Source organism: Etheostoma spectabile, chromosome 3, assembly GCF_008692095.1.
Source record: "Etheostoma spectabile isolate EspeVRDwgs_2016 chromosome 3, UIUC_Espe_1.0, whole genome shotgun sequence".
Taxonomy (NCBI): Eukaryota; Metazoa; Chordata; class Actinopteri; order Perciformes; family Percidae; genus Etheostoma; species Etheostoma spectabile.
In genome coordinates, this window is record NC_045735.1 from 4311787 (window position 1) to 4338687 (window position 26901).

Consider the following 26901-nt stretch of genomic DNA (forward strand, 5'->3'; position numbering starts at 1 on the left):
TTTGTTCATGCTGCAGTTATGCGAGCGATACGTTCACGGCTGTCATGCTATTTAAGGCTCATATATTTGGGGCTCATTTGACATTTTGCATTCTGCAGTAATTTATTTAATTTAAATAATTTGTAACTGAGTAACTAGTTTAGTTACTTTTTGGAAGAAGTAACTAGTAACTGTAACTAATTACTTTTACAAAGCAACTTGCCCAACACCGGTAATAATGATTTACAGTAATAATGGTACATAATCATATGTAATCCAATCAAAAAGTTTAATTTTATAATGTCAATTACTGTATGGTAATATATTAAGGCTCATCATCATAGTGTCGGTTAAGGACAGTGATTGTACAACATCTGTTAAAAAAAAGAAATTCTAAACATATTTCATACTACTTACAAAGAGTTTCAAGGTAATTATACTTAACTTATTAAGTACTAAGTATTTCAATTCTATGATACTTTATATTTCTACTTTACTCCATTTTAGAGGGCAATACTCCACCACTTTTATCTGGCCGCTATAGTTACTTTGCTGATTAATATTTTACAAACAAAACTTCTAAATCATGATTTTAAAAAAAAGAAAACCTTCCTCTTATCAAGTCATTTTAGTCCTTAATGTTTTATTAGCTAGTGTAGAAGAAGACTATTTCAACCTGTTTCCAATGAAAATCAACCTTTTCAGAATACTAGTGTCCCTGTTTCAGGATACACACACTAATTTATATAACTTCTTTAAAGGAGTTTAGTCAGGTCCACAAAGTCAGAATCCACAAACATGATTTTAGTGGTATAAACCATGGCTAGTAATATAACTGTTCCATGTGTATGCATTCATCCATTCAGATTGGTTATTTATTTCCTACAATGTGGGACTGTAACATTATCTTTTGTGTCCTTTGGCTGACAAATACAATGACATTCTTGAGTATCCAAACATGCTTCTTATGTCTTTTGGTGTTAAAGATTCACTTAAAGCACCTTCCATTTGGAGATTCTGTCAACTGCTCAGGTAAATAAAAAACAAAAAACTTTTTAAACATTTGAACAACTTGGTTTAAGTTATTTTTTTCCATTTATACACATGGATTGCTTTCATCTCTGCAGTTTAAGGTGTGTACTGGTGTATTTGCACATCCGGCCACAATGGCCATAGGGAGAGGAACTAAAGAAACCAGATGGAAGTAATGATGGGTGAATAGGAAAGTGGGATGTAGAAAAGGAAAAACAATCAGATAGACTAGATAAAAGAAATACAGTATATACATAACAGACCTTTCGGACTACTTGGATGAAGTCCTTGGCGCTCTGTGGGCCGCGGCCCTGCAGCTGGCGTGTGCAAGCCTCTAAGGAAGAAGCGTGGGCAACAATCAGCACGTTGTTTCCTACGGAGAGTTGAAACCCAGGCAGGATGCAACATCAGCAGTGGACAAACACATGAGCATGTAAAACAATGAAGTAAAAGTTCACCTCCACAGGCTCAACAACCTCTTCCAGATGCTCCAAAAGCTCTGACGTGTGTCTCTTACCAGTGTTTTTGCAGTCTGACAGGATATCTTTGGTCACTTGGTAGCTCCGGCTCATGTAGTTCTCATAGGATTCAGACACAGTGAGCTTGCTGACTGGCATCAGAGGTCTATATGGAGGCAAACACCAAATATTAGAAAGCTAATGGCACATATAAACAATTGTGTCACAGTTGTTTTTAAAACTATACAACTTGAGGCATTTGTTGGAAGTGCACTATTGTGTTTTTAGTAAATGTATTCAGTGTATGCACAAAATATTGTGTGGATCATCACATTATACACACATAGGAAGAACTTGGAAGTGGGTTCAGGATTTTACCATTTTGTTTGGAGAGGCAAACAGAAAAATTGCAAAAAGCAAGCATAGGATTTATAATGAAACAAGACTAGGTGGAAACCTATATGGCTGGACTGTATATGGTTAAAAGTGCTTAATTGTGGCCAAATTTTCACGTGACGATACGGATATTAAACGTTCATCTGCCATTTTCTGAAGTTATTCCAGTAATATTTGTTCTCACAGTGTACTGAAGTAGCATCACATGACATGGTTAAGCTACGTTTGAGTTAAATAATTAAGGACTGCTTTAAATTCAACATTTTAATCATGTTCTTTCAACAACTTGTTGTTATGGATTACTCATCTAAAGTTTGATTGTGTAATAAATGTTACTTTGTTAAACAGAACAGACCTAGGTTGTATCCCATGACGTATGAACATGCCCACAGCCTTGTTGTTGGGTCTTACGGAAAAACAGAGCAAGATAACTTGTATTCACGGGGAGGACTTTGTTTTGCCTCCAGGGCCAAAGTTGATGCTTGTCGCATGTATTTATTGACAAACTGAAACCTACACTCACTACAACTTGACAATTTAACTATAATTTCTTTTTTGCTCCGGTCGCCAACAACTGTCTGGTCTGAGTGCCTCCAGTGTCACTCTCTCTCTCTCTCTCTCTCTCTCTCTCTTTCTCATTCTCACACACTCACACTACGCTACGTTTGTAAGATATGCATAAAACTGTGTCAACACCATACAAATTCAGGACTGAAACACAGCATGAGACACACAAACAGAAAAAAAGAAATTTATACAGAAAAAAAGAGTGGCACAAAAAATTATGATATTTTAGAGCTTGCCCTAAATTTCTCAAATGAGGCTTTTTGGGTCGAGGTTAGCAGGAAGAGTAACAAACACGTTGCGAAAAAACAACATTTGCGTTTGTATTGAGAAAGTGGATCAGACGAATATTCGCAGAGGCAAAGAAGTCACCAGCGGAAACACTGTTGTTCCATTTAAAAAGAGCAACGCTCAATGGGGAAACTCCAACTCCACTGACCAATAGTGTCACTCACTTAGTGACAGACTTTCATGTTATTGGGCTGGCCCCTGTTTGCTGCAGTCCAACCAAAAAGCCCACAGTCAATGATCAGGGGCTTTTATAACCAAATCTCCCTGGTGGGTATCACGGTTAAATCTCGTGTCATATTAAGTGCTCCATGTACATGCTTCTGTTGACAATACATGTAATTAAGACTCAGAGGTACAGAGCCAGTCGATAACTAGCTTCACGATACCTGTTATTATCCAGGATCACCCGTGTTAGGTTCAGTTAAGCCAGGCAGCTCAAAGAGAATCAGACCATAGCCTTTGTGAATGATCATATAAATGCTACTCATTTCCCAACAAATTCAACATAAAATATGAACTTAGAAACAATTGGTTTACATAACACACAACTCTTTAAGATAAAATAAATGGGCATTTCTGGTACGCAAACATCTAGGCATCATCTTGTATAAGTAGATGAAACGTTTTGCAGATGACAAATATGATTAACTCACATTAAATGTTATTTATCGAACCAGGTGTGTTCTACCTTGTAAGTATTACCTGTATGTTGTGTCCACACTGAAGTGGGCTGCAGCCAGGTCAATGGGAGGTATCCATGCAGGCAGGGAGTTCCCAGAAACCCACTTGGTCCATTCAAAAAGCCCCGGTTCCACTCGCACCTTCAGCTTACCGTCCTGCTGCAGACCTGTTTACATAAACACAATTCATTGGAAAAACATGGGTTCTTTGTGGGACCCCCCTTATATCCAAATTACACTAAATTTGATGAGTGAATGTTGAAGCATTACCCATCATATTTTTTTGAGGAGACTCTTTTTACCTTTCAAGATGTTCTGTGCAGTCTGAACACATCGCAGAGAGGGAGAGCAGTACACAAAGTCTATCACTGTGTTACTCTCTAATAGGGCCTCACCTGACAAAGCAAATATTAAGCACACACATTTCATAAACAAAATGACAGACTGCCCTTTAGTCTTCTGACACTAGTAGTCTATCCTTTGGATCTATATTGGTGACGTACCCACTATTCGAGCCTGTGTGGATCCGAACACAGTGATGGGAGAGTCCATGTCGTAATCTCTCTGTCCTCCCCACAGCGGCAAACTGGGAGGCATGTTTAGATTGGAACGTACATATCTACCTGCAGAACACCAAAGCACACATTGTCAAATGTACGGTGTTTTTTTTAAGTATAAGTTTTACTTATTCCTATTGTCTACCTATACCTTTGACTTCTCACCTTTAGTGTCGGAGCAGAGGGAGAGCCAGTGTTTGCCAAAGACCACATCCATCCTCTCACCGTGCCGACAGACAAAAAGTGTCCGCTTCGGCTGCCTAGAGTGACCACCACTAATCCGCAGGACCTGCTGCAGAAAAAAGGCATCATTGCTTTGTGAAAATGTGTATACATTTTTTAAGACTTTTTTTTGTGGCATTTATTTGACAGATGTCAGTGTAGAAGCAGAGACTGAAGATAGGGAGAGAGAGAGAGAGAGAGAGAGAGAGAGAGAGAGGGGTATGACATGCAACAAAGGTCCCAAAGCTGGAATCAAACATGAGATGTGGCGGTAACTTGGCATGCACTGCTATCAAGGCACTCTGCACATACTGTACAAAGCTACAATATCTACATGATCTTGTTTACATAAAACTCATGTACCTGCATTGGATGACAAATGAGACTGAGGGAGGGTGTGTCTCCAGGACTGGTGTTGTCAGGGCGTCGGCTGTCCAGCAGCGCATCAAGCATCCCTCTCTCCTTGCTGGTTTTGTCACTGGGCCCACAGCTGAAGAATGAATGGGAGCTATGGTGGACGAGGAGAACAGACATCAGGTAGGCAGTACAAACTAGATATTTTCTTTCTTTTGGCAAATTATGAAAAACTGGTCCATGGAGTATGTTAGCAACAGCTAAACAACTTTTTGATATGTGGTGTATTTGTTTATTTATTTTTTTGTAGAGCTTCTTTTTAGAGCCTATATTAGCTTATCGCAGATATATGGGTATTTCTGTATACGTATACGAGAAGTAACAAGAAAATTCAGTACAGTAATTTAGAAACCGCATCTCCATTTATTGATAAAAAAACATCCTGGGTTCATCCAGTGGGGAGGATGAATGTGCTCAAAATGATATTTCTTGTGTACAAGAACACTTTGATCTGATGGTTGCATTATGAAAGGTCAAGGGTTCACCATACATATTAGGAATCATCCTCTGGGACCCACTGTCCACAGTGACTTGTATGGTAACCAGGTCTACAAAGTTTTGGATACCCTTACATCCCCATGCTAAGCTCAGGAAATATTAGGCAACCATTTTAAAGACATTACTTTATTCTCTTTCTGTGTCAAACAGGTGTTTTCTGTATATTTTATTTCATGATGTTGATATTTTTTATCTGTTTATCTTGTTTGGTTAATTAAGACCACCTCTTGTGTTGGTGTGAGGGGCTCTGCTCACCCATGGAAGACCCAGGTGTCGGACTCATCGGCCAGGCTGACATAGTTCTCAGGCAGCAGGCCAGACAGCCCAGAGGCCAGCGAGGTCCCGTACACCCAGCCCTCACTGGTACTGCTCTGATCCACTGGAGACATGAAGACAAAATCACCAGGAACCAGCTCCAGCTCATCCTCATTCTGAGGCAAGTAGGGATACATCACCCGCAGGGTCTGCAGAGGCAATTATTTACCGACTTATTGACATTTAGAACTAATAAACATGTGTCGATTTGTTTTGATGTATGTATCAATATGTGTGTTATTATGAATGTCATCCACCTCATGGTTTGCAAAACGAATGTCCCGGGAGAACAGAACTGCCAGCCAATCACAGCCTAGCTTGACTTCAATGCCCTTGGCCAGTTTCTCCAGTGATGGGAGGTGATTGGTGGGGAAGTTGTAGGCCAGAGTTACGTGGAGCTGCTTCTTATGAGGCTCCAAATGGACCTCTGGAAATAAAAAGGCAATTTACCATAAGAAAATGAAAAATTAGCAGTGTTTGTTATTATACAAAAGTGAAAAACATTCAAATCAAGAAGTTGCAGTAGAGATGAAAACTGCAGAGTGAAACCAACAACTCTCAACATTACCACATCAGATTTGGATGACACACGCTAATCTTTCTCTTTACGAGAAGCAAAGACATGAGCATTAGCGCTAACACCACGGCTCCAAACTGATTTGGCACTTAGCTGCCTGAAATACTGTTTGGCAGTCAGTCTAATTTTTCTCCTGTGTTTCAAAAAAGACGACAGATACTAAATGAGTGAGTGCCTTATTAACCCAACATGACCGCCATCCTGACCAATCATTCACTGCCACTACTGGAAAAGACAGCTGGTCACCACTATTACATGGTGATTAAATAACAATGAACTGATGCTGAATACAGTATTAAAGAAATTTAGGATGGGACAGATACAGTATAAGGGAAGACATACAGGCAAGATCCTAAACATGCTCTAAACCCAGGGCATTCTGGGTATATGCTGTGTTCCCCTTTACTCTAATGCTTGTGGTTCTTACCTGCCTTCCTGGCGGCCTCTGTGGCGAAGTCGGTCGCAAACTGCCTGAGGATGTCGGCCACCTGCTCCTCCACAAAAAGACCAATGAAGTTGGAGGAAGTGTAGAGCTCTAGAGGCAACGGGCTGGGAAATCGACCCCGCCACTGCTGGACGGAGGCCTGGAGGGCCTCGCATAGAGCTTCTACTTGGTGGTCTGCACACTGTGTGGTAGGAGGGGTGACAATATGTAACACTGCTCACCTTATCTTACCTTATCTTTTTGTTCAAGTAATGGCTTTTTGTTCTTCAAACAGAGCTGTCCATTACATAAAAGTTTGTTACAGATTGATTCAGACAAGACAGGGCATTTAATAAGGTGTAAGATCTCTCTCTGTGCATGCTACGGTATTTATGTTAATCTGATGCCATTTACTTCCGACTCCAGCTGTGTTCAAAGTGTTGCAAAACTCTTACTATGTCCCACTGAGTAAAAATGATGTTTTGACTTTTACATAAAAGTGACTCGGCTGCTTATTCAGATGCCAAATTGCCATCACGTTAACGTAACAAGGCCCATGTGAAGGAGGCATTACACACAAGGATAAAAAGATAATCATACAGTCAGAATCCATCTGATATTTACTGTCTGGGGAATGAGCTCATGAAACTGTACAGCTCCAACTCACCATGAAGAACTGGCAGAGGGTGATATGGGGGAAAATGTTGTGGGCTTTGTTTTTTCCACAGGTGACCCGGCTCTGTTGCCAGAAGTGTGAGAGCTGGTTCTGCAGTGGTCCACTGGGTCGCAGGTACAGGACAAATTCCCTGGGCAGAGGGTCATCCAGGAACGGGTCATCCACATGAGAGAACAGCCTGGGGAGAAAGACAAGTCCCATGTCTACTGTGCTAAGGTCTTTTAATAATGCCTTTTTTTTTTCATTTTATTAATTTTTATCACCGTTTTATCATTATTTTCAATACAAACAGCACAAGAAGTAAACAAGAAATATTAATACCATATGTTGTATAACCACAAATTTAAATAGAAAAAAATACATGAATAAATAATAATTACAACAATATTAATAATAAATCTTAATACACACATAACGTCACACTTGCCCGAGACATTAATCCTTAACATCACAAAATCAGGTAATCACAGATGGACTTTTTTATTGCAAGGGGCCTTCATGTTTGTTATAATGGCTTCCCCCTGTATCCAGGGCTATTTCTTACATGGTGTTTAATGGGTGAATAGCACTGGCTTTCTAGTTTGGTAGTCACAAATATTTTGCGAATCTGGGATTTAATCTGTTGAGAGAAATTTCATGAAACTCTTAAAACTCTCGTGTTCATGATTACAATTTAGAGTGCATTTTTCAAAAGAGACCAGATCAAAATCAAATGAGAGGGCTGCTCAAAAGAAATTATATACTGTGTGTGTGTGTGTGTGTGTGTGTGTGTGTGTGTATATATATACAGTATATATATATATATATGATATAATATAATCAGTTATCATACTGTATCTACTGTTTAAACCCCTTTGACAGCAGAGGGCAGTATAACACACATTCCCCCTTTGACTTGTACTGTATACACATTTGTTGTTTTAACTTACCAGTCACATGCTGCTTGCACACTCCGACCTCCTGTTGATACCAGAGCTTTCAGTCTGTAAAAGAGCACAACAGAGAAAGAAAATAAAAAATCTAATAATTTCCTCAACAACACTAAGAATGTTCACCCACATTTTAATAATCTATAGTCTGAAATGTGTGCAGTAACAGTTGAAGACTAGCCAGTGCAATGCGGCACTGAGAAACTCATTGATCTTCTTTGTACAGTAGTTTGTATCTTAAGGACACATTTTTTCTGGCAGCAGATGGCAAATAAAAGGAGAACTGTTTTGGGTCCACACCTATGTGAAAAATCTGTAAACAGTTGAGAGATGCAAGTGAAGTAACTGCTTAAAAGGAAAAGGAAATAATATAGAAAGGTTTTAAAGTTGTTTACAGAACAGAACTGCCACTGGGAATGCGTACAAACAATATCTTTGGGGGGGGGGGGGGGGGGGGGGGGACTGGTGAATTATTTAGTGTTTCCCTGCTGTGACTGGCTGAAGTGAATATCAGATATTCAGCAACTGTCAACTCAGAGAGAAAACCCTTACAATGTCAAATGGAAATGCATTTTTTGTGGAAGAACCAAACTACCTTTTCTGTCATTGCTAACAAATTACTGTTTTGTATGCACTTCAGGCAATACTGTTTTGACTTTAGTAAGTTCCTTATTTCATTACATTTTAACTCAAGATTAACATAAGATGTTTATCCAGTGTGAACAAGACATGAGGCTCTGTTCAAACACGATTGGCTATAGATTTCCAAGAAGATTGTGCAAATGTATGTAGAATTCATTTTAAAGCTGCATTAATGGATTTGGACTTTGGGGCAATGAAATGAACTGAAAACATTAACATAATATTGTTTCAGCTAAAACAGTACACATTCACTCTCGTTAGCAACAATAATGCAAATGCACCTATTTGGGGAACGAAAAAGTAGTTTGTATCTGTGCAACGAACAAGTCTACTCCCACCATTTAATCTGAAAGGTCATAGTGTATCAATGAGTAATTGTACATTTATGTTACACCAAGATCTGAGAAATACAAAACATGAGTAATGCACGAATTAGTGGCCGAGAAAGTCTGGGGGCAGGACAATATGGATCACAAGTCAGAGGAAACGCCAGTTCCTCGTAAGCTCCCTCAACGCAGCGGGGAGGGTGATGCATAGCATGTGTAGGAAGACATTTACATAGATTCCATACATTACATAGATTGTTATGGTAACAAGGACCCCTGCATGACAAACCAAGGACTCCAAGTGACTTGTAAAGAAGATTTTCTAACTATGTGTTTGCTATCTGCTTTTTCTGGCTGAACAACTGATTCAATCACAGAAAGCCAAATTCAGTATTTTTCACAACCCCTAAAAGAGAGCAGTGTGACTGCTAAACTAATTAGCTTCAAACTGCTTTCTGATGTGGATAAAGATATAAAAGTCCTGATTTTACAAAAAAAATTGTTTTAATTTGCTGGGATGCGTAACGCATTACCAGAGATTAAAGAAGCGTAGAGGACAGCGATTTATCTGTTCATGTCTCTGCTCTTCCCTCAGCAACACCTGGAGGCTTGGCTGATAAGCTGGAGAAGGAAAGGCAGATCAGATTATTCATATTAGCGCTGCAGAATCTAATTAGCTGCCACTCAGAAGATAAGAGCATGTACTTGCTAATGTGGTTTTAATCTCTGGGGGGCGAGCAGCTTCCTCAGCGTGGCATGAGATGTTGTTCCTATGGGATGTGGGACCGCTACAGAGAGGGGTGTGTGTGTGTGTGTGTGTGTGTGTGTGTGTGTGTGTGTGTGTGTGTGTGTTAATGACTGGACGCGGATAATGTTCCGGATTTCATTATTACAGCTTTTTAAAATGTTTATCTTTGATGTCTTTGTATAGTGGTATTTACTTTTTACTGTCTTGATTTAAATTTGTATTGTACTGTTTGTATTTTAATTGTATTCTTTTTTGTTAAGCACTTTGATTGAAATGGCTCTATAAATAAATGTATTATTATTAAATGTCTTATTTTTGAAGATGGCTGCAAATAAGCTTGGACTGAAAACCAATAATGTTCTTATATTAAATATTGTGTGCCGATAATCTGTATTTATAATTTTGACCCAAAGACAGGTTGAAACTAAATTGAGAAAGATAAAAAGCTCCAGCATGCAGTGTTTTCACCAGAATGAATCAGACAAGGTTGAAAAATAGAACTACACTGTCACACCAATATGAGTTATTCAGTTATGTTGCTATTTAATACTTTGTGCCAATAGAAACATTACTTTAAAGTTAAACCAATATTTAAAAAAAACAATGAATCATATAACTGTGTATTGTGAAATGTGAAAACGGGTTGCTTGCAGTCCACAGCAATTCATAAGTCTGGGTCTGTTGAGCTTTCTCGCTTCTTTTACTAAAACTAAATGTTTAGCAAATTTACCCCAATTGAGTCTCACTGCTCAACAACAATCAACAATCCTTTTCCAGCTGCAGGCAGTTGTGGACAAAAGCCACTGTACGCAACCTGCTCAGCACCAAACAGCAGACAAGGTTAGCAACCCGCTAAGAAAGTCAAACATCTAGCTGCCACAGAGCCAGATGTTTCCCTCAGAAGTTGGGGTAGATACTAAAAGGAGAGTGAGTACTGATTGTCATATGTTATCAGAAACACGACTCCAAATGAATGCTAATGCTGCTCTGTCTGCCCCAATGTGTAGCTCCAAAACAATTTGCTAAAATAGGTGAAATAGCAACTTTATAAGGTGATAATGCGGCAGAGATGAGTTTTCTTAGCTTGTTTTAGCGCTCTATTAATGCTGCTTTACAGGACCAACCAGTATATTTGAACCAACTTTACCAATACTTATAATGTACCAGTTGTATCTTTTGTTTTTTTCAAGTGCATTATTTGAGTTTAAATTATAATTTAGAATATAGACCTGTTTAGCTGCCATCTTGACAAACACTGCTGATGTGAAAAACCTTAACATCATCAACAACAGACATTAGTAAGCCAGAATGTCTTTATCTAGGGTCATTATATCAATCATCAATCATTATAACAAAAGACAAGCCAATCAGTGGGGGACATAACAGGTTTGTGTTTTGAATTTTAATTCTGTGGCTAACCTTTGGCTTAAAGATCACAACTGAAAAAACAACCTCTTAACAGGTTGTTATTAATACATATAGGTACTGCATGGGGGGTCCCGAAAGTTTTGGTTGATTAGACTTTTTTTTATTCCCCCCCCCCCCTGCAATTTTTTCCACTAATTGAAATGTCTTTAAATACACATTAACATGAATTCAACACACTGTAGTAAACAGATAAATGGAGGCAGAAGATGTCTTTCAGTCATCAATGCACACATGGCACTATAGGACCAGTTTGATATAACACAATTTTATACAATATATATAATTAGGGGGTCCCCGCTCCATCTCGCCATCAGTTTGGGGGTCCTTGGTCTGGAAAACGTTGAAGACCCCTGCTATACAGTATACTGTATGTGTTTGCAAATGTGGGTTTTTATTCTGAGTTTTGATATTTATGGCTTAAGTTGATGGTGGTGAATATCTTGTGGATTGGGGCCTTTTACCTGGAGTTAAGTTTATTCTTCTCAGGTTGGAACTGCCTACGATCTTCATGGGACACTACAACCCTTTACTGAAACCCTTTTAGAGTGAATCACCGAGCAGGAAGGATAAGGTTAGACACACAACTCCAACAAATCTTTTACACACGTATCACAGAGAGATAAACAGAACCAACATGTCATATCTACTGGGGGAAAGATTTTTTTTTTTTTATTGCAACTTCACCACAGTGATCTCAGTATCAGCAGTTGTGACCACAGCGAGAGAGGCAGAAACATCAGCTCACTGGTGTCTTACCAGAAGCTTGGGTTTTTGAAGCTGCTTTGTCCTTGTAGGCTACATACCACAGCATATATGTGTGTGAGAGAATCAGAAGAAGGAAGAGAGCGAGCGAGAAGTGGCGGCAGAAGAATGCTGTTGAGGAAGGCCTTAAACCACTTGACACAAACAAAACGACACACCACAACACACACACACACACACACACACACACACACACACACACACACACCAGAAAACAGTAAATCAAGCCAGCGATAGATAACATAAAAGAAAACTTTGCTACACACTAACACCTGGGTTAGTGTTAATGTCCAATATGTGACTGCAACACATCAGGCTTTCACAATCATGAAAAAGAACTGGAAAGGAGAAGTGGGTCCTGTGAAACATATAGTATGTCATTTGCTTTGTCATGTCAGTCAGAGTGTCACTTACTGTAGATATGCACTCAAATGTCATTTTAATACTGTATCTATACAAAATACTCACAACCATACATATAATCCAAACTGCTAAAAGGTAACAGTATGCATATCATTCCTAAACAACAGCAACATGTTATTCTATGATGTAGATGCTGCATATCACTAAATAAGCAATGAATTTTACTTATGAAATGCCATTATATGACCTCAGTTGTTATGAATCAGTCATAACTGGAACTAACAATTTTTCCTGGTTCCTTGTTTGTCATAACAAACGTACAGCTCAACAGAAAAGGAAATGCACAGACGGAAAAAGCTGCTCTATCCCAAATGCCTTTACGATAGGAGTTTCAAAGACATTATATGTCTAAATCATTTCCATTTACTTTTTTTTTTTTAACTGAAACCTGGTTAGACCATAATAACAGCGCTGCTGTTCTCATCGAGTCAGCTCCCCCTAACTTCAGTTTTATGAGTGAGAATAGAGTGAATAAGAAAGGAGGTGGAGTCGCCATTTTGTTTAATGACTCATTCCACTGTACGCAAATATGTTATGGAAATTTTGTTTCTTTTGAATATGTTGCTCTTCAATTAAGATCTCCCCTCAAGCGATGTTTCTAAATATCTACAGGCCCTAAATATTCTGCAACCTTCATTGATGACTCATGAATTGCTGTCTATTATCTGCATTAACTTTGTTGTGTAATCATGCGGGTGATTTTAACATCATGTTGACAGCCCCCAGGACAGGGGGACAAAGAGCTGTGTTGTGTTTTTGAGAACTATGGACTGACTCAGCATGTGACGGAGCCCACCCACAATAAGGGGCACACTCTGGACTTGATTGTCTCCAAAGGTCTGAAAATTTCCAAGGTTGTGGTGACTGACGGTGCTCTCCAGACATTCCTGTGTTTTCTTTAACGGCACTATCTCTGTGCCAAAAGTGTCCAAACAAGTAATCAGAAAAAGGTATATCACTGAAAACACCAGTGACAATTTAACAGCTTTTCCTCCACACACAGCCCTCTCTGGGCTCTCAGTCATGAGCTTGTAGATAATTTCAACTGTAAAATTACAAATGTTATTGATGCCATTGCTCCCACTAAGGTCAAAGTTGTCTCTGGTAAGAAAAGATCCATGGAGAAATGTCCTACTGGTGAGAACAGAAAAAAAGAGAGTGTAGGAAAGCTGAACGAAGGTGGCGAAAAACAATCTCCTGGTCATTATAAATCCCTATAAAGAGAGACTTCGCATTTATAATTTGGAACTGAGGAATGCAAGAAGGTCCTTTTTCTTGATATTATCTCTAGAAACATAATATTCACGTGCTTTGTTGCTACTGTTGATAGGTTAACAAAAACCTCCAGTAACAGTAGCATCTGAACTTTTATCTACCAAGGCCTGCAATGACTTTGCCTCCTTTTCAAAGACAAAATTCAAAAGATTAGACAAACAGTCAGTGCTCCATATCAAGTTCAGGATATGTGTTGTACCAGTGTTCAAGCAAAATAGTTCCAATATGACAGAATTTCACACGATCAACCATACAAACCTGGAGGACATTATTCAACATCTGAAAACCCGACCTGTGGCCTTGATGTTCTACCAACGGGACTTTTCAAAAATGTTTCCAATTGTTTGACTTCTGATCTCTACAGATTGTGAACACATCTTCTTTCAGGAATCTTCCACAGGCCCTGAAAACTGCAGTAATCAAGCCACTCTTAAAAAAGAACAACCTAGACAAGTCACTAATGAGCAACTATAGGCCAATATCAAACCTTCGTTTTTAAGTAAAATCATTGAAAAAGTAGTCTTTCAACAACTCAACCATTTCTTGTCACTAAGCAACAGTTTTGATAACTTTCAGTCGGGTTTCCGACCACACCACAGCACTGAAACGGCTCTTGTCAAAGTCTTTAATGACATCCACCTTAACACAGAGAATGGCAAAATTTCAATCTGTATTACTTGATCTCATGCTGCATTTGACACGGTCGACCACGACATACTACTAGACCGATTGGAAAACTGCGTGGGCTTTCTGGCTTAGTACTAAACTGGTTTGAATCCTACCTAAAGAATAGGGATTACCTTGTGTCTATAGGTAATTATGCATTGAGCGTACAAATATGACGTGCGGAGTTCCGCAAGGCTCCATTCTGGGGCCTCTTCTGTTTAACATCTACATGCTCCACTGGCTCAGATTATGGAGAAAAACAAAATAAGTTACCATAGTTATGCGGACGACACACAAATACATTCCTTATCGCCAGGGGACTATAGTCCAATCAAAAACGACTAAGTGCATGACACAAATTACGGCTGGATGTGCCAGAACTTTCTGAAATTAATGAAGGAAAAACTGAGTGGTGGTTGTTTTGGAGCAAGAGAGGAACGATTAAAGTCTGCGCTCAGCTTCAAACAACAATGTTAAAAACAACAGACAAAGCCAGAAATCTTGGTGTAGTATGGACTAGACTGAACTTTAACAGCCACATTAAGACAATTACAAAGTCAGCTACTATCCCCTTAAGAATATATCAAGGGTTAAAGGACTTATGTGTCAACAGGATTTGGAAAAAACTTGTCCATGCCTTTATCTTCAGTAGACTTGACTACTGTAACGGGGCTTTTACAGGTCTCCCTAAAAAATCAATCAGACAGCTGCAGCTGATTCAGAACGCTGTGCTCGAGTCCTCACTAAGACCAAAGAACTGGATCACATCACTCCATCTGAAGGTACACTGGTTCCTGTGTCTCAAGAATTGATTTCAAAGTACTCTTGCTAGTTTATAAATCACTTAACGGTTTAGGTCCAAAATATATTGCTGATCTGTACTACACTATGAACCACCCAGACCTCTCAGGTCATCTGGGACAGGTCTGCTTTCTGTCCCCAGAGTCAGAACTAAACAGGGTGAAGCAGCTTTCAGTTTCTATGCTCCTCATATCTGGAATAAACTCCCAGAAACCTGTAGATCCGCTGCTACTCTCAGTTCTTTTAAATCAGGCTGAAGACCTTTCTATTGATGCTGCCTTTCTTTAAATGACTAATCATTTCTTTAAATTTCTTATGCTGCACTGTAAATTTATTCTTGTGTTTATGTTTCTCTTTGTTTTTAAGTCTATTCATGTGTTTTAACGGTTTTAATGTTGTGATTTTTACTGTTTTTACTTGTGGTTATCTGGTAACTGTTTTGTGTAAAGCACTTTGAATGCCTTGTTGCTGAAATGTGCTATACAAATAAAGCTGCCTTGCCTTGCCTTGCCTTTATGCAAATATGTGTTTAATGTGCTCTCAGTATCTCATTTTCACAACCCAACTGGCTGAATACTAAGCCCCTCCATCAATAGTCCAATCATAGCTTATAATAAGCTATATAAGCAACTATAAGACAAAAATGTGAACAATCATTTAGGAAATTACAAAAACTAAAATCTAAAAAAAAACTACATCTTCAAGACTTCTCTACCAACTTCTCTAGGCTGAGTTTATGACGCCACTTTCAGAGACACGGGAATAATAAACAGCATGGCAGAAAGCATTGCTTAGTAAGAAAAATATGCCACTTGACTGATTTTCATGACTTCTGGGGAGATGTTAATGAACAGAGGACTCACAACTGGATATTTGTGGCTTGCGCAGCCCCTGTTATGTCTGGTGAAAAGCAAACACTGCATTCCACGGTAAGACCCTCGCATGTGGTGGCAGTGGTTTGCAGATGCTTCTTCTGCATCAAGACTTGTATGCAGGGTTCTTGCAGGTTTTAGTAAGTCAAATTTAAGACCATAAAGATTGAAATTTAAGACCTACACGATGTATTACCAAAACATTATTCAAATCAGAGAAATTCTGAAAAAAACATTTTATTTCAATAAGTTCAGTCACTGAAAAAGCATTAATTTTAATTTACAGACGCAATCACATTAGTAAGCTTTCATACCCAACAAAGTGCCAAATGCCCAAAACCTTAGGCCCAAAATGAAAATAGGCTAAAACAAACGCCCTCAAATAGAGTAGATTTCATCTCATATTTATTTACATTACAAAACACCATATTAATACGACGGCAAAGTTTGCAGCGAGCCTCGTACCTGGAGCTGGGTACCGCTTGCAACCAACAGCAAAAATCGCTGCGATCTAGCCATGTCTCGTTAAAAGTACACTTTCCCATTTTCCACACGTAGGCCTAGCCGAACTTTAACAAGCTCTGAGGAGACGCAGATGTATTTTGCGGGCAGGTATTAAATTCATCACGGGATTTGTAGTTTTATCACCGCATCCGTACCAACACCAATTTCCCTAGAAGGAACTACAACCCACCAAACCAACGTTCTGAGGGCAGCGTTCTGCTGGTTTTGTTACAGAGCAAAAACTCTAGAGCTCCGCTTTGTAGACTACAACGCAATACTTTTTCTTTCTGCGGCCAGCGTTTCTGGAAATGAATGAGGGTAAAACCTTTTTTAGACCTGACTAAATGAAATTTGAGACCTCAGATGAAAGTTTGGCCATTTTTAAGAGGTTTTAAGACCCTGCGGGAACCCTGTCTATAACTTTAAATAAGCTCATGATTCTGCCCTGTATAAGAAAATCCTGCAAATTCACATCAGGCATGGAGTTCATAGGCTAAAGCCGAAGCAGGGTCATGTAGCATGCCAGTTCTACTGTCAGTGTCCAGTTGCACTTATTGCTGCTAAATGTGGTGTAACCAGTTACTGGATCTAAATGAGACACAGGACCCTAAGGAAGGAACACAAGGATGTGTGGTTGTGCATAACTTACCTCAATAAACAAATCATTTAAGGATCATTGGTGCAAAAAAATTACATTTTGTGGTTCTTCCCTGATGCGGTTATAATCTGATGGATTAAAGGGCTACTCAAGCAATTTGATATTGTACTTTCATGAAGTTAGTGGACTTGTGAGAGACAGATTTAAAAATAAAAAATAAAAGAATGGTCAAAATCAAAGCAGCAGAGGCCAAGATATCCTGACTTTTAATTCTTAGTAAGGATCAAGCTATTCCCATAATACAACTTGATAGCATCTTTCCTTAGGCCTTCCCTGCCTGGTAAATACCCAAACTTTGACTTTACACCACCAGTTTGTAGCGATTTTTTTCCCCCAATCAAATTATTGAATCCAAATTCCAGATAACCTTAATAACATTATCCAGGTTTCCTCAAACTTGACAAAGTTCTTCCAGAGCCACACAAAACTGTTCTCACAGATTGAGAGGTACACTCCATGTTGGGTAAAGTGACCTTTATATTTAAAATGTTTCAAGCCTTGGGTTTATTTTATTCTCTCGGTTATGTTTTTACGTTGCTGTTTCCTGCTTTTGAAACAGAATTGTTTATGTCATATGATTCTTTGTGACTGAATGACCTTTCCTCCACATGTTTTACGGGATTACCTATGTTCCCCTGTGGTGTAATTTTAGTTCCTACCTGCATTTTTGTACCTGTTTTTGAATCATAGCTTTAAAATAACCACAACGGACCAATGTTTCCTTTTTCTGTTCCTTCTCAGGGTTTCCATAGCTGTGGGTTGTTGTTTCATAAGGCAAGCTCTAAGCTGAGTCAAACATGTCGATTAGAACCTAGTGGGGACTCATGGAGGATCCCATGTAAACCAAGCAAGGAGCTTTTTCATGAAATCAGTTTATATCACGAACGAAATCAAACAGAATGTGTTCAGAGAGCTGATGGTTGAGCAGCCTGGCCTGAGGTTTGTTGATCAAAGCCGGGGAGTGATTGGTAAGGTCTGGTGGGAACAGAGCGCTGCTTCACTAAAGCCTCAAAGGCCACCACGCCTAGTCTTCATGATGACAGCGCAACTCTGCACACGCTTTCAACCCTCGACACTCTGCTAGTTTAATGCTGCTAAACAGAAGTCAGTGGCTTCAAGCAGTCAAAAGTCCAAGTATAAAGTGAATCTGTCAACAGAAATATATTCAGAACCATCACTTCTTTATCTTATTTACCCTGGTTTCTACAGAAACTGGTTCTCGGAAAAGCGGTGGAGGGACATTTTCCAAAATTGCGATTTAGAAAAGCCACTTATTTCACTGAGTGGTAAGTGTCTGCTGCTACTTTTGATTGCAACATTTTTAGTTTGTTACAAGGCCGGTGGTCAAATCCAGTCTCCCAAAGATAACACTACTTCTACTACATAGCCTCACACAATATGGACCAGAAAATGACAACTGTAGTGACGAATGTACATGACGCATCAAGCAAATGAAGTTTGCTTTCAAGGTAACTTCAACTGTCAGTGTAAAAAACAGCAGCATAGTCGTTTTGGCAATAATAACATTTCATTAGGGTTTCAATGATGTACTGAACTGCCAGCCTCAAAATAACCTGCCTTCAAACAGCTCCAACATTTGTACCCAGGGCCGTAGCCAATAATGTTGAGGCCATGAGCCCCAAGCCCCACCCAAGACGCAAAATAAAGTCTCTAATTTTAAAAAACTATTTTCAAATAATACTATAATTCTTCTCCCCCCCAGAAAATTTGATATATTGAATTGTTTATGTATTCATTCATTTATTTGGTTAATTATGGCTCCAAACAGTCGTCACACAGTATTTCCAGTAAGCAAGAATGCATTTGAGACGGACAGTTTCCTGTTTCCTGTGGGCTAAAGAGAGCAACTTCGGACAATGTCCGCAACTGATTTCTGACATCGTCCGGAGTTCATTTCGGAAAATGGCTGATGATAGTAAAGTGAATATTTGGGTTTTGTTTGACTGGTCTTTATAAAACATGATATCTTATTATGTCACAATGGAATTTCTGAAATTGTGATTTTAAAAAAAAAACTCTTTCAGACCAAACAATTACTTAAAAAAATTATTTGGTCGATTAATGGATAATAAAAATAATCCCCAGTTACAGCCTTGAATAACAAAATTGTATTAAAAGCTTAATATCAATGTCATTTTTTTTCAAATTCTGGTGGTTGCCCAGCCCTGCATCCCCATGATAGAACAAATGCTCTACAGCTGTTTCACTGCCTGACAGTCCCAACAAAAACTCGGAGAGGCTCCCCACCTGGGTGTACACAAAACAGTGTGGGTTGAGAGCTGACTGGATAAAAGGTCTTTGTAGGAAAATATCCCCTGATGAGGACTTTTTCTCATCAGTAATGAAAACAGAGAAAAAAAGTCAAACTAACTACAGGCTGTTGAGTGCAGCATTGGTTTTCCTCAACTTCACAATGAGGTTGTTTTCTCTCCAGCTGCTGGATCCACTCAATGGTCAAACTATTTTTTACACTACATTTTACATTTAAACAACATTTTCTGCACACATTAGAATAACTTTCTGCCTAAGAAATAATTCAGCTTAAGCAAACCTTTTAGAATATGTACATTGTGACATGCAACAGCTATACACATTTGTGTCACCTAATTAACACATAGAGTTCTTCTATCATCTTAAAAGTTTTTTTATGAGAGATAACCACTTGTTCTTTCTCGCCCACATAGATGTGAAAGCAAGTTTTCCAACCGTAAAGAGATCCTCTGTTAACTGTTTAACTTTTCAGAGACAGGAAGAGAAACAGACAAGTCAGTGAGCAACACGCCCACGCAACACAACACTGCTCCGACCTATACATCACAGCACATAACGTTAACTTTAGAACTAAGTACATAACAGGATGGCCTTAAACAATAGGTCAAAACAAAAATACATAAAAAAGTGCAAGACACATCAATAGGAACAATGGTAAAAGCTTTAGACTAAAAGCCAAAGGAAGTGGGGAAAGAGTTATCAGAGTCTATGTGTTCTGGTTAACGGTCCGTGGCATGTCCACTACTTTCTGCAAACACTACATTTTGTCATGAAAGACGCAAAATGAGGAGGATTAAGTGTCCGATCTTAATTACTGCCCACATCAAAACACAGAATAGGGAAGCTCGGGTTACAACACCAACAGAAGGCGTGTCATTCTCTGCTCAAGACACAATTACTTCACTATAGTTTTACATAGTAAATAATATTTTACTGCTATTTTAATGTACTGAATATTGAGTCCAGCCCATTTAAGCATTTCGTGGAAAATCTAATATGTAACAAAAAGTAGCAACCACAATTCTCTAACAAACGTCTCATTTTGTTTGTGATGTCAAATTAAACTTTATTTCATATTATTTCATTTCTTCTCATTAGTAATTAGTAGTAATCGACAACTGATGATTAATGGATCTAAATAATGTATTAAGTTAAAATGTGTAAACATTTCCTGGCATTTCCTGCTGCAGCAAAGCTCTTCATACTGATAACTGTTAGCTTTTCCTCATCATATCATCACTGTTGGTGAACTGAAGACCTCGCTTTGAGCTCTGGTAACTTTGTATGGGCATTTGTTTGATATTTTAATAGCTTCATTGATTAATCCACTATTATATGAAATAGTACTTCCATTGATACTTGTTACTTAACCATACATCAGACACACTGCATCTTTTATGTAGTGGGTCTATTTAATCATGGAGTATCATGACTCCCTGTTAAATGAAAAAAGAAACCCCCCTACTATCAGAAGAAGAAACCTGGGGTTACCTTTCATGACATTTCTGTGCCCACATCTTCAGTCATTTATTTTCCAAACCCTAGCTGTAACCCCCAAAATGTTCCATATTCACCTTAAAAAAACTGTGACTGACACTTAGTGTCAGTTTGTGAATCAGAGATGTGTCATAAAGGCCTGAATACAAAAGTCAAAAATCTAGAAATCATTGACAGTACTGTATTTTGTTGATCCCTATTGCAAATGTAAACTCCACATATTTTTTACATCAAAGTGTGTTTGCAGGTGTTGAGAAGTACTACTTCATATTTTGTTATGTTGTTTTTAAAGACTTTAGCGTCTCCAAAAGGGAGCTATGTGAAGTCTGATAAAGCGTTGGTTAGTGCTGGAGACTATTACTAATTGGCCGCTACTAGCATAACACATGTCAGAGCAAACTGACAATAGTCGTGTTGAATTGTGGGTAATGCAGGCACCAGGTTTTGACAAGGAAGAAGAATGCTTGGAATAAAAATAGGCAATACAGTGCAGTAATTTAAAAACTATATAAATAAATGTGTGACTGATATGGCATTTATGAGGCAGACATGTTCCTCCTACTTTTGGCTGAAGCTGATGAAGCTGACTTTCATGACATTTCAAAAAATAATAAGACGATGATTGTATTTTTATCACTTGGTCAGAATAGAAAACTACAAAAACATCATTCAGATCACCGTTTAACAATAAAACATAAAAAGCCAGTATACTGCAGGTTTTACAAACTAACACATTAGAGGGTCTTGAGTAAAATATTCCCATACCATGTTGTAAAAAATTTGAAAAGGTCAGTTCCAATGTTACTGATATCCTGACATGTACTGGTTTTGGTCTGGGAGAATCCTTACTCACCCTCATGACATCTCATTGTTAACATTTTTTAATTTATATATTGTTAATACATTCACCCATTTGGTGCAACATTATTTTTTTATAGAGGTTCTAGACTCCATATCCTTCTATAGAGACATGTTTCAAGCATCTATCCTGCTTGACAGAACAAAAAAGTCACTTCACAACAGAGCCGGCTATGCGTAGCATTGAACACATAGTCATAGTGCACTGTACAGCAAAAATGTCAGGCTGTGTTGACCATGCTATGCAGCATTTTGACGGGGTGAAATTACATTCTGCTTAAGGCCCCAGTAAAGCTTGAGCCAGCAACACTTTGTCACTCTGTCTTCAGGTTCAAACAGCAGCTGCCAGTAGGCAACAGTTCCACATGAGAGCATATTTACGGTGTTTCAGTATTCACTTTGAACAGTTAAACTGGTTTGTTAGCTAGTAAGCATTTGCCAGGGCCAGTTGTCTTGACAGTGAGGAAGTCAGCTTATGGTTCTCTGATTCCGTCCATGCAGTGTCTGACACCTGCTGAACCTTCATTTGTTTCCACAGACTAATGCAACACATGCCGAAACAGGCCCTGATACCACCAACTGCACTGACACATGCCTCACACACTACAGCTGATACACTATAGGCTGATATTGGTTCACTTTGATGGATAAAATACAGTTTGACTAATTAGATGTTTATTTTTTATTGATATCGTACTAATCTAGCAGAAGCCTTTAGCTTAAATGTTATGTGTTGCAACATTTGACCAGCCCATACCCATACACATGACATGAATACATCTCACAGTGATTTTTTTTAAATTTACACAGAACACAAATAGGCCCAGCCATGTAAAAGGAAACACAAACCACCCACTTGCGGGGAGCCTCGTTCAGCTGAGCAGTTCTGTCACTGTGGGAAATCCCATGTGTCCTCTGACTGCATGCATCCTCACACTTCCTGTTTACAAACACACACACACACACACACACACACACACACACGCACGCACACGCACCCACTTGCAAAGAGGCACACATGCTAACCATCATACATGCACACAGTGTAAAGAGTTGAATGTGTAAACAGGCACATATATATATATATATATATATATATATATATATATATATATACACTAGAACAGAACCACAGATCACCACAGTATTTACAGAAGTAAAACCACAGGGTTCTCTATATCTTCCTGTGTTTTGTAATATAGTGGTTCCAAACATTTTAGCCTTAACACACCCATGTTTCATTCCAGACGAGGTATATCTGTCCAGTTTATCACAAGAAAAACAAGAAGAATTAGCGTAACGTCTGAAAAGTGAGCAAGATTTTCTGTAGCACATTTTTGGTGTGTGTCTTGTTTGAAGGATAAAGTGAGTTGAAATATGTTTACAATACCACAGCCATATTTTCAGACCAGCATGGTGCTTAAAATACCGGCAGAGAAGAGAGGCCTGACAGCGGTCTCTGCAGTGTGTTCGATAGTGTGGTGGATGGGTGGTTCTTCAAGGTTGCTCCTAAGCTGCTTCAGTGGCTCTGGTTCTATTGGCAGAAGTTTGTGTTTGATCTCAGAGACTTTGTTTCTATACTGAGCCAGCATTGTGATGTGTGTGGAGGACAGGGATACAAGCTTCCGTCACAATAATAGAACTTCATCTTTTTCCTGTTACTGCAAATTGTTCCAGGGAGTCTCCAGCCAGACAACAGCACACACACATGTGCACTACTTAAACTGGTGACTTAAGATCAACACAAATCCCCATAAACATATCTCTGGATTTAAGCTGCTGTTGGCTGTGTGTGTACTTTGTGCCAACTTGCAACTGTTTTAAATATATGCTGGGTTCTTTTCCAGAATATTCTTTTTTGCTTCCTCGCCAGCATTTATAGGCTGGGAGATTTGCAGTCACACTAACACCATTAGGCACTGTGAAGTAATTAAATCATGCATGCATTTAAAATACTGTGCATGGATGATTGAGTTTAGCGTGCAGGGATGTAGATGTTTTACCCGTTACATGGTGGTTTGCTTAAATATATAAATCGTATCATACAATATATTCAAGACCCAATGTCATTTAACTTTGGGTAAAAATGTAGCTGCATTAATGATACAGTCTAATAATTATCATTCAAGATTTGAAACTGAATTTATTCACCCTGTAAAGGAACGTTGGAAAGATTAAGGGATAAATATAGATAGCCTCGCATTGCAAGACCTATCTCCACAGCGCTGTGAAGTAAAGTCTGGTTACACCTCAGATACATTCTAGGATAAGAGAAATAAAACACTTTGGGTTGTTTGCAATTCATTAAACCAATTACAACTGGGATTGGCACTAAGCTCCTGACACAGAAACGGAGCCTCTGGAAAATAGTCTCGGGAAGGAACTTATTTTGGTGGAACATTTTCATTCCGCAAAACAAAAGAAAAACACCCCATAAAATGTTAAATGAAGTTAACTGTTCAAACAATACAGCAACGTGAGCTGTTTAAATTAGCTGGATGATTATGCATGATTTGCTTGCACCAATGTATCACCAATATGTTTTAGAAATTGCACTTACTGTACATGTTGAAATTACATATGGCACTTTGTAGTTTGGCTTATTTGAAGCTACTATATATCTTCTATGTGATTCTTGCTGTTCCCAGTGTGTACCTTCATGGTTGAATGCACTTATTGGGAGTTGCTTTGGATAAAAGCGTTAGCTAAATGAAATGTATAAGGTAGTAGTTACTGTAGAGATCTTGCAATGTAAAACATTATATGGCACCAGTAACCTTTTCTTGATCGAGAAAGCTTGAACAGAGTTACTGTAAGCTCTGGCTCTGCAGTGAAATGACTCGTGCTTCTGGGCCAGCTTTGCCGCCAGGAAATGTTTGTAGGGCTAAAACTCTAATCTGCTCAGTAATAAGAGGAGATTCACTTTTGTTATTCATGGTGAAAATGAACTCTGGGTTTAGAGCCTTTTGTTGGCGTCTTCAGGGAAACAATAAGCATCTTTCTCCGCAACTCATTTCTCTGTTGTTGTCCTCCAAACTCATTAATCCTAATTGGTTCTTGCTGTAGAGAGACTACAGACGCTCCAGCCACCCAAACCCGCAGAGCGTGTTCAGTGAACACATTCACTAACAGATTCCGGTCCAATTATGGACATAGTCATACACGCACACGCGCACACACTCTAAGGGAAAGCAGGTAAATCTCCTTCATATTCCGCTGTATTCTTACTTGCCCTTGTCACTGGACCAAGCATAGTCACATTTCTGTGGTCAATGTGAGGTCCACTGCTTTAAATTAAAAAAAATCTACATCACAAAATATAATCTAGATCAGGATTACAATAAAGTCAGTCATAATTAATCCAGAAAACTCAATCCAACATAATCTGCATGGCTTCTATTTAGGCTTTTTTTGGCCACTTGGGGGCAGAAGAAGACACACTGCCCTGACATTTCATAGTCTCACAACGTTGGTATTGCTAACGAACAAGCAAACCGCCATCTATTTAAACATGCAATCATTTGGAGTTATGTTTCTATCTACCTGATGAATGTAAATCCAATATTTACTCTTCCTTTTCATTGAAGCTAAAACTGACCGTCTTTATGATGATATATGTGAATATGATAAACAAAACATTTTATTTACTGTATATAAGTGTAATGTCCCTCAAGCCTTATTTTTTCTACTTAAATCAGAACTCAGAATTTACACCATGTACGGCAGGTTAACAATTATGAAAAATATTATTAAATAGTACATATCCATGCATATGTGTTTCATTAGGATCAGTCCATTCCCCTACTTCTGTGTAACTGAAGAAGGAACTTAATGGAGGTGAAACCAGTTCTACTTTTAAAGCTTTCTTGTTTCTTTTCTCTTAAAGTATTGATTTCTGAAGGACATAAGTAGAATTTAAAATAATCAATACCTTGTGTCTGTCTGTCTGTGATGTAACGTCAGAGTCTAAGTGCAGTCGTGTAGGAGCTGTGCTTTATCTCCATATCAGCTTGGTCATCGTGAGTCTCAGGAAACAGATTATTTTTGTGTTTTTTTAACACCGATGCTTGCTCTGCTGCATTTAGTAATGCGCTTTCTGCACAGCATCTACAGAGTATAGTGGGTCCAGGAAGGATAAATACAGATTCATGAAACTGAAGCATTGCAGTGTTCTTAAATTAAAAAATATAGAGTACAACCAGCTTACGTAGCTCAGAGTAAATTCTTTCAGGAAGACCTAACTTTTAATCGATGCTCTCCTAAATCAATTCAGTTGTTTTCCAAAAAATAAACATTTTTATCATGCTGTGTATAATTGTCGGATATCTAAAACTAGTCTCTCCTGATTGAAATGTAGCCCTTTGCTATTCAGCTGTCGTTGCAAGCAAAGAGTGCAACCCCCCACCCCCCCCTTCCACCTCCAGTCATCTATTCCAGCTGACTGGTCCAGAACCTCCTTTGGTCTGGTATTCGGGCGTCTTTGTCACCACCACCAGTGTCTAGATTCCAACTGGGGGGCTGATGGTTCTCTACCCCGATTTACAGTATATACAAAATATTCGTACAGCGATGGAGTCTAATCGCCAAAGACTTTGTACATTTTATGCTGTACAATAAACCTTATGTGCATATCTGCAAACATGTCTCTCCTGATTGAATTACTGTCAGATTCTAGTTCGTACGAAAGGCTCCTTAACACCATCAGTATCCACATCCAATCAGGCCTGTAATTATATGTCTCATCAAATCTATTTTCCTCAGCAATCATTTCAATTCAGTCATTCAGCAGGATTATTGGAGCGCAGTGGGAGGGAGAACGGAGCAGGAAGCCGGTCCAAGATGGTGGAGCCTCCTGTCGTGTCTCAGTGAAGTGAATGTGAGGGCAGACGGCAGGAGCTGGAGGATGCTGGCTGCTGGAGCCACTCCAGTCGCTGTATTGGCAAAGGTACTACAGGCACAGATGGCGCACTCATCACTGAACACACACACACACGTGCATGCACGCACGCACGCACGCAGGCACGCCTATGACAGGAGATGACACATGAACACGCACATGCAACAGCAGCAAACACGTACCAAGTACATTAGTGCACAACCTGAAAAACGTGTATGAACACACACACACACACACACA

The 26901-nt window shown here is 38.9% G+C and overlaps 1 protein-coding gene across 1 annotated transcript in view; it reads right to left on the minus strand.

Annotated features, from left to right (window-relative positions):
* Positions 1-26901, minus strand: part of ubash3bb (ubiquitin associated and SH3 domain containing Bb) — a 44509-nt gene that overhangs the window by 3854 nt on the left and 13754 nt on the right. Inside the window, exons 3-14 of the mRNA XM_032507212.1 lie at positions 8013-8066; positions 7075-7261; positions 6411-6609; positions 5664-5833; positions 5347-5555; positions 4543-4687; positions 4123-4249; positions 3904-4023; positions 3703-3795; positions 3423-3567; positions 1529-1635; positions 1275-1384 (exon numbers count right to left, since the gene is read on the minus strand). Of these exons, the coding sequence (XP_032363103.1) occupies positions 1275-1384; positions 1529-1635; positions 3423-3567; positions 3703-3795; positions 3904-4023; positions 4123-4249; positions 4543-4687; positions 5347-5555; positions 5664-5833; positions 6411-6609; positions 7075-7261; positions 8013-8066 (1666 nt within the window). The remainder of the gene's footprint in view (positions 1-1274; positions 1385-1528; positions 1636-3422; positions 3568-3702; positions 3796-3903; positions 4024-4122; positions 4250-4542; positions 4688-5346; positions 5556-5663; positions 5834-6410; positions 6610-7074; positions 7262-8012; positions 8067-26901) is intronic.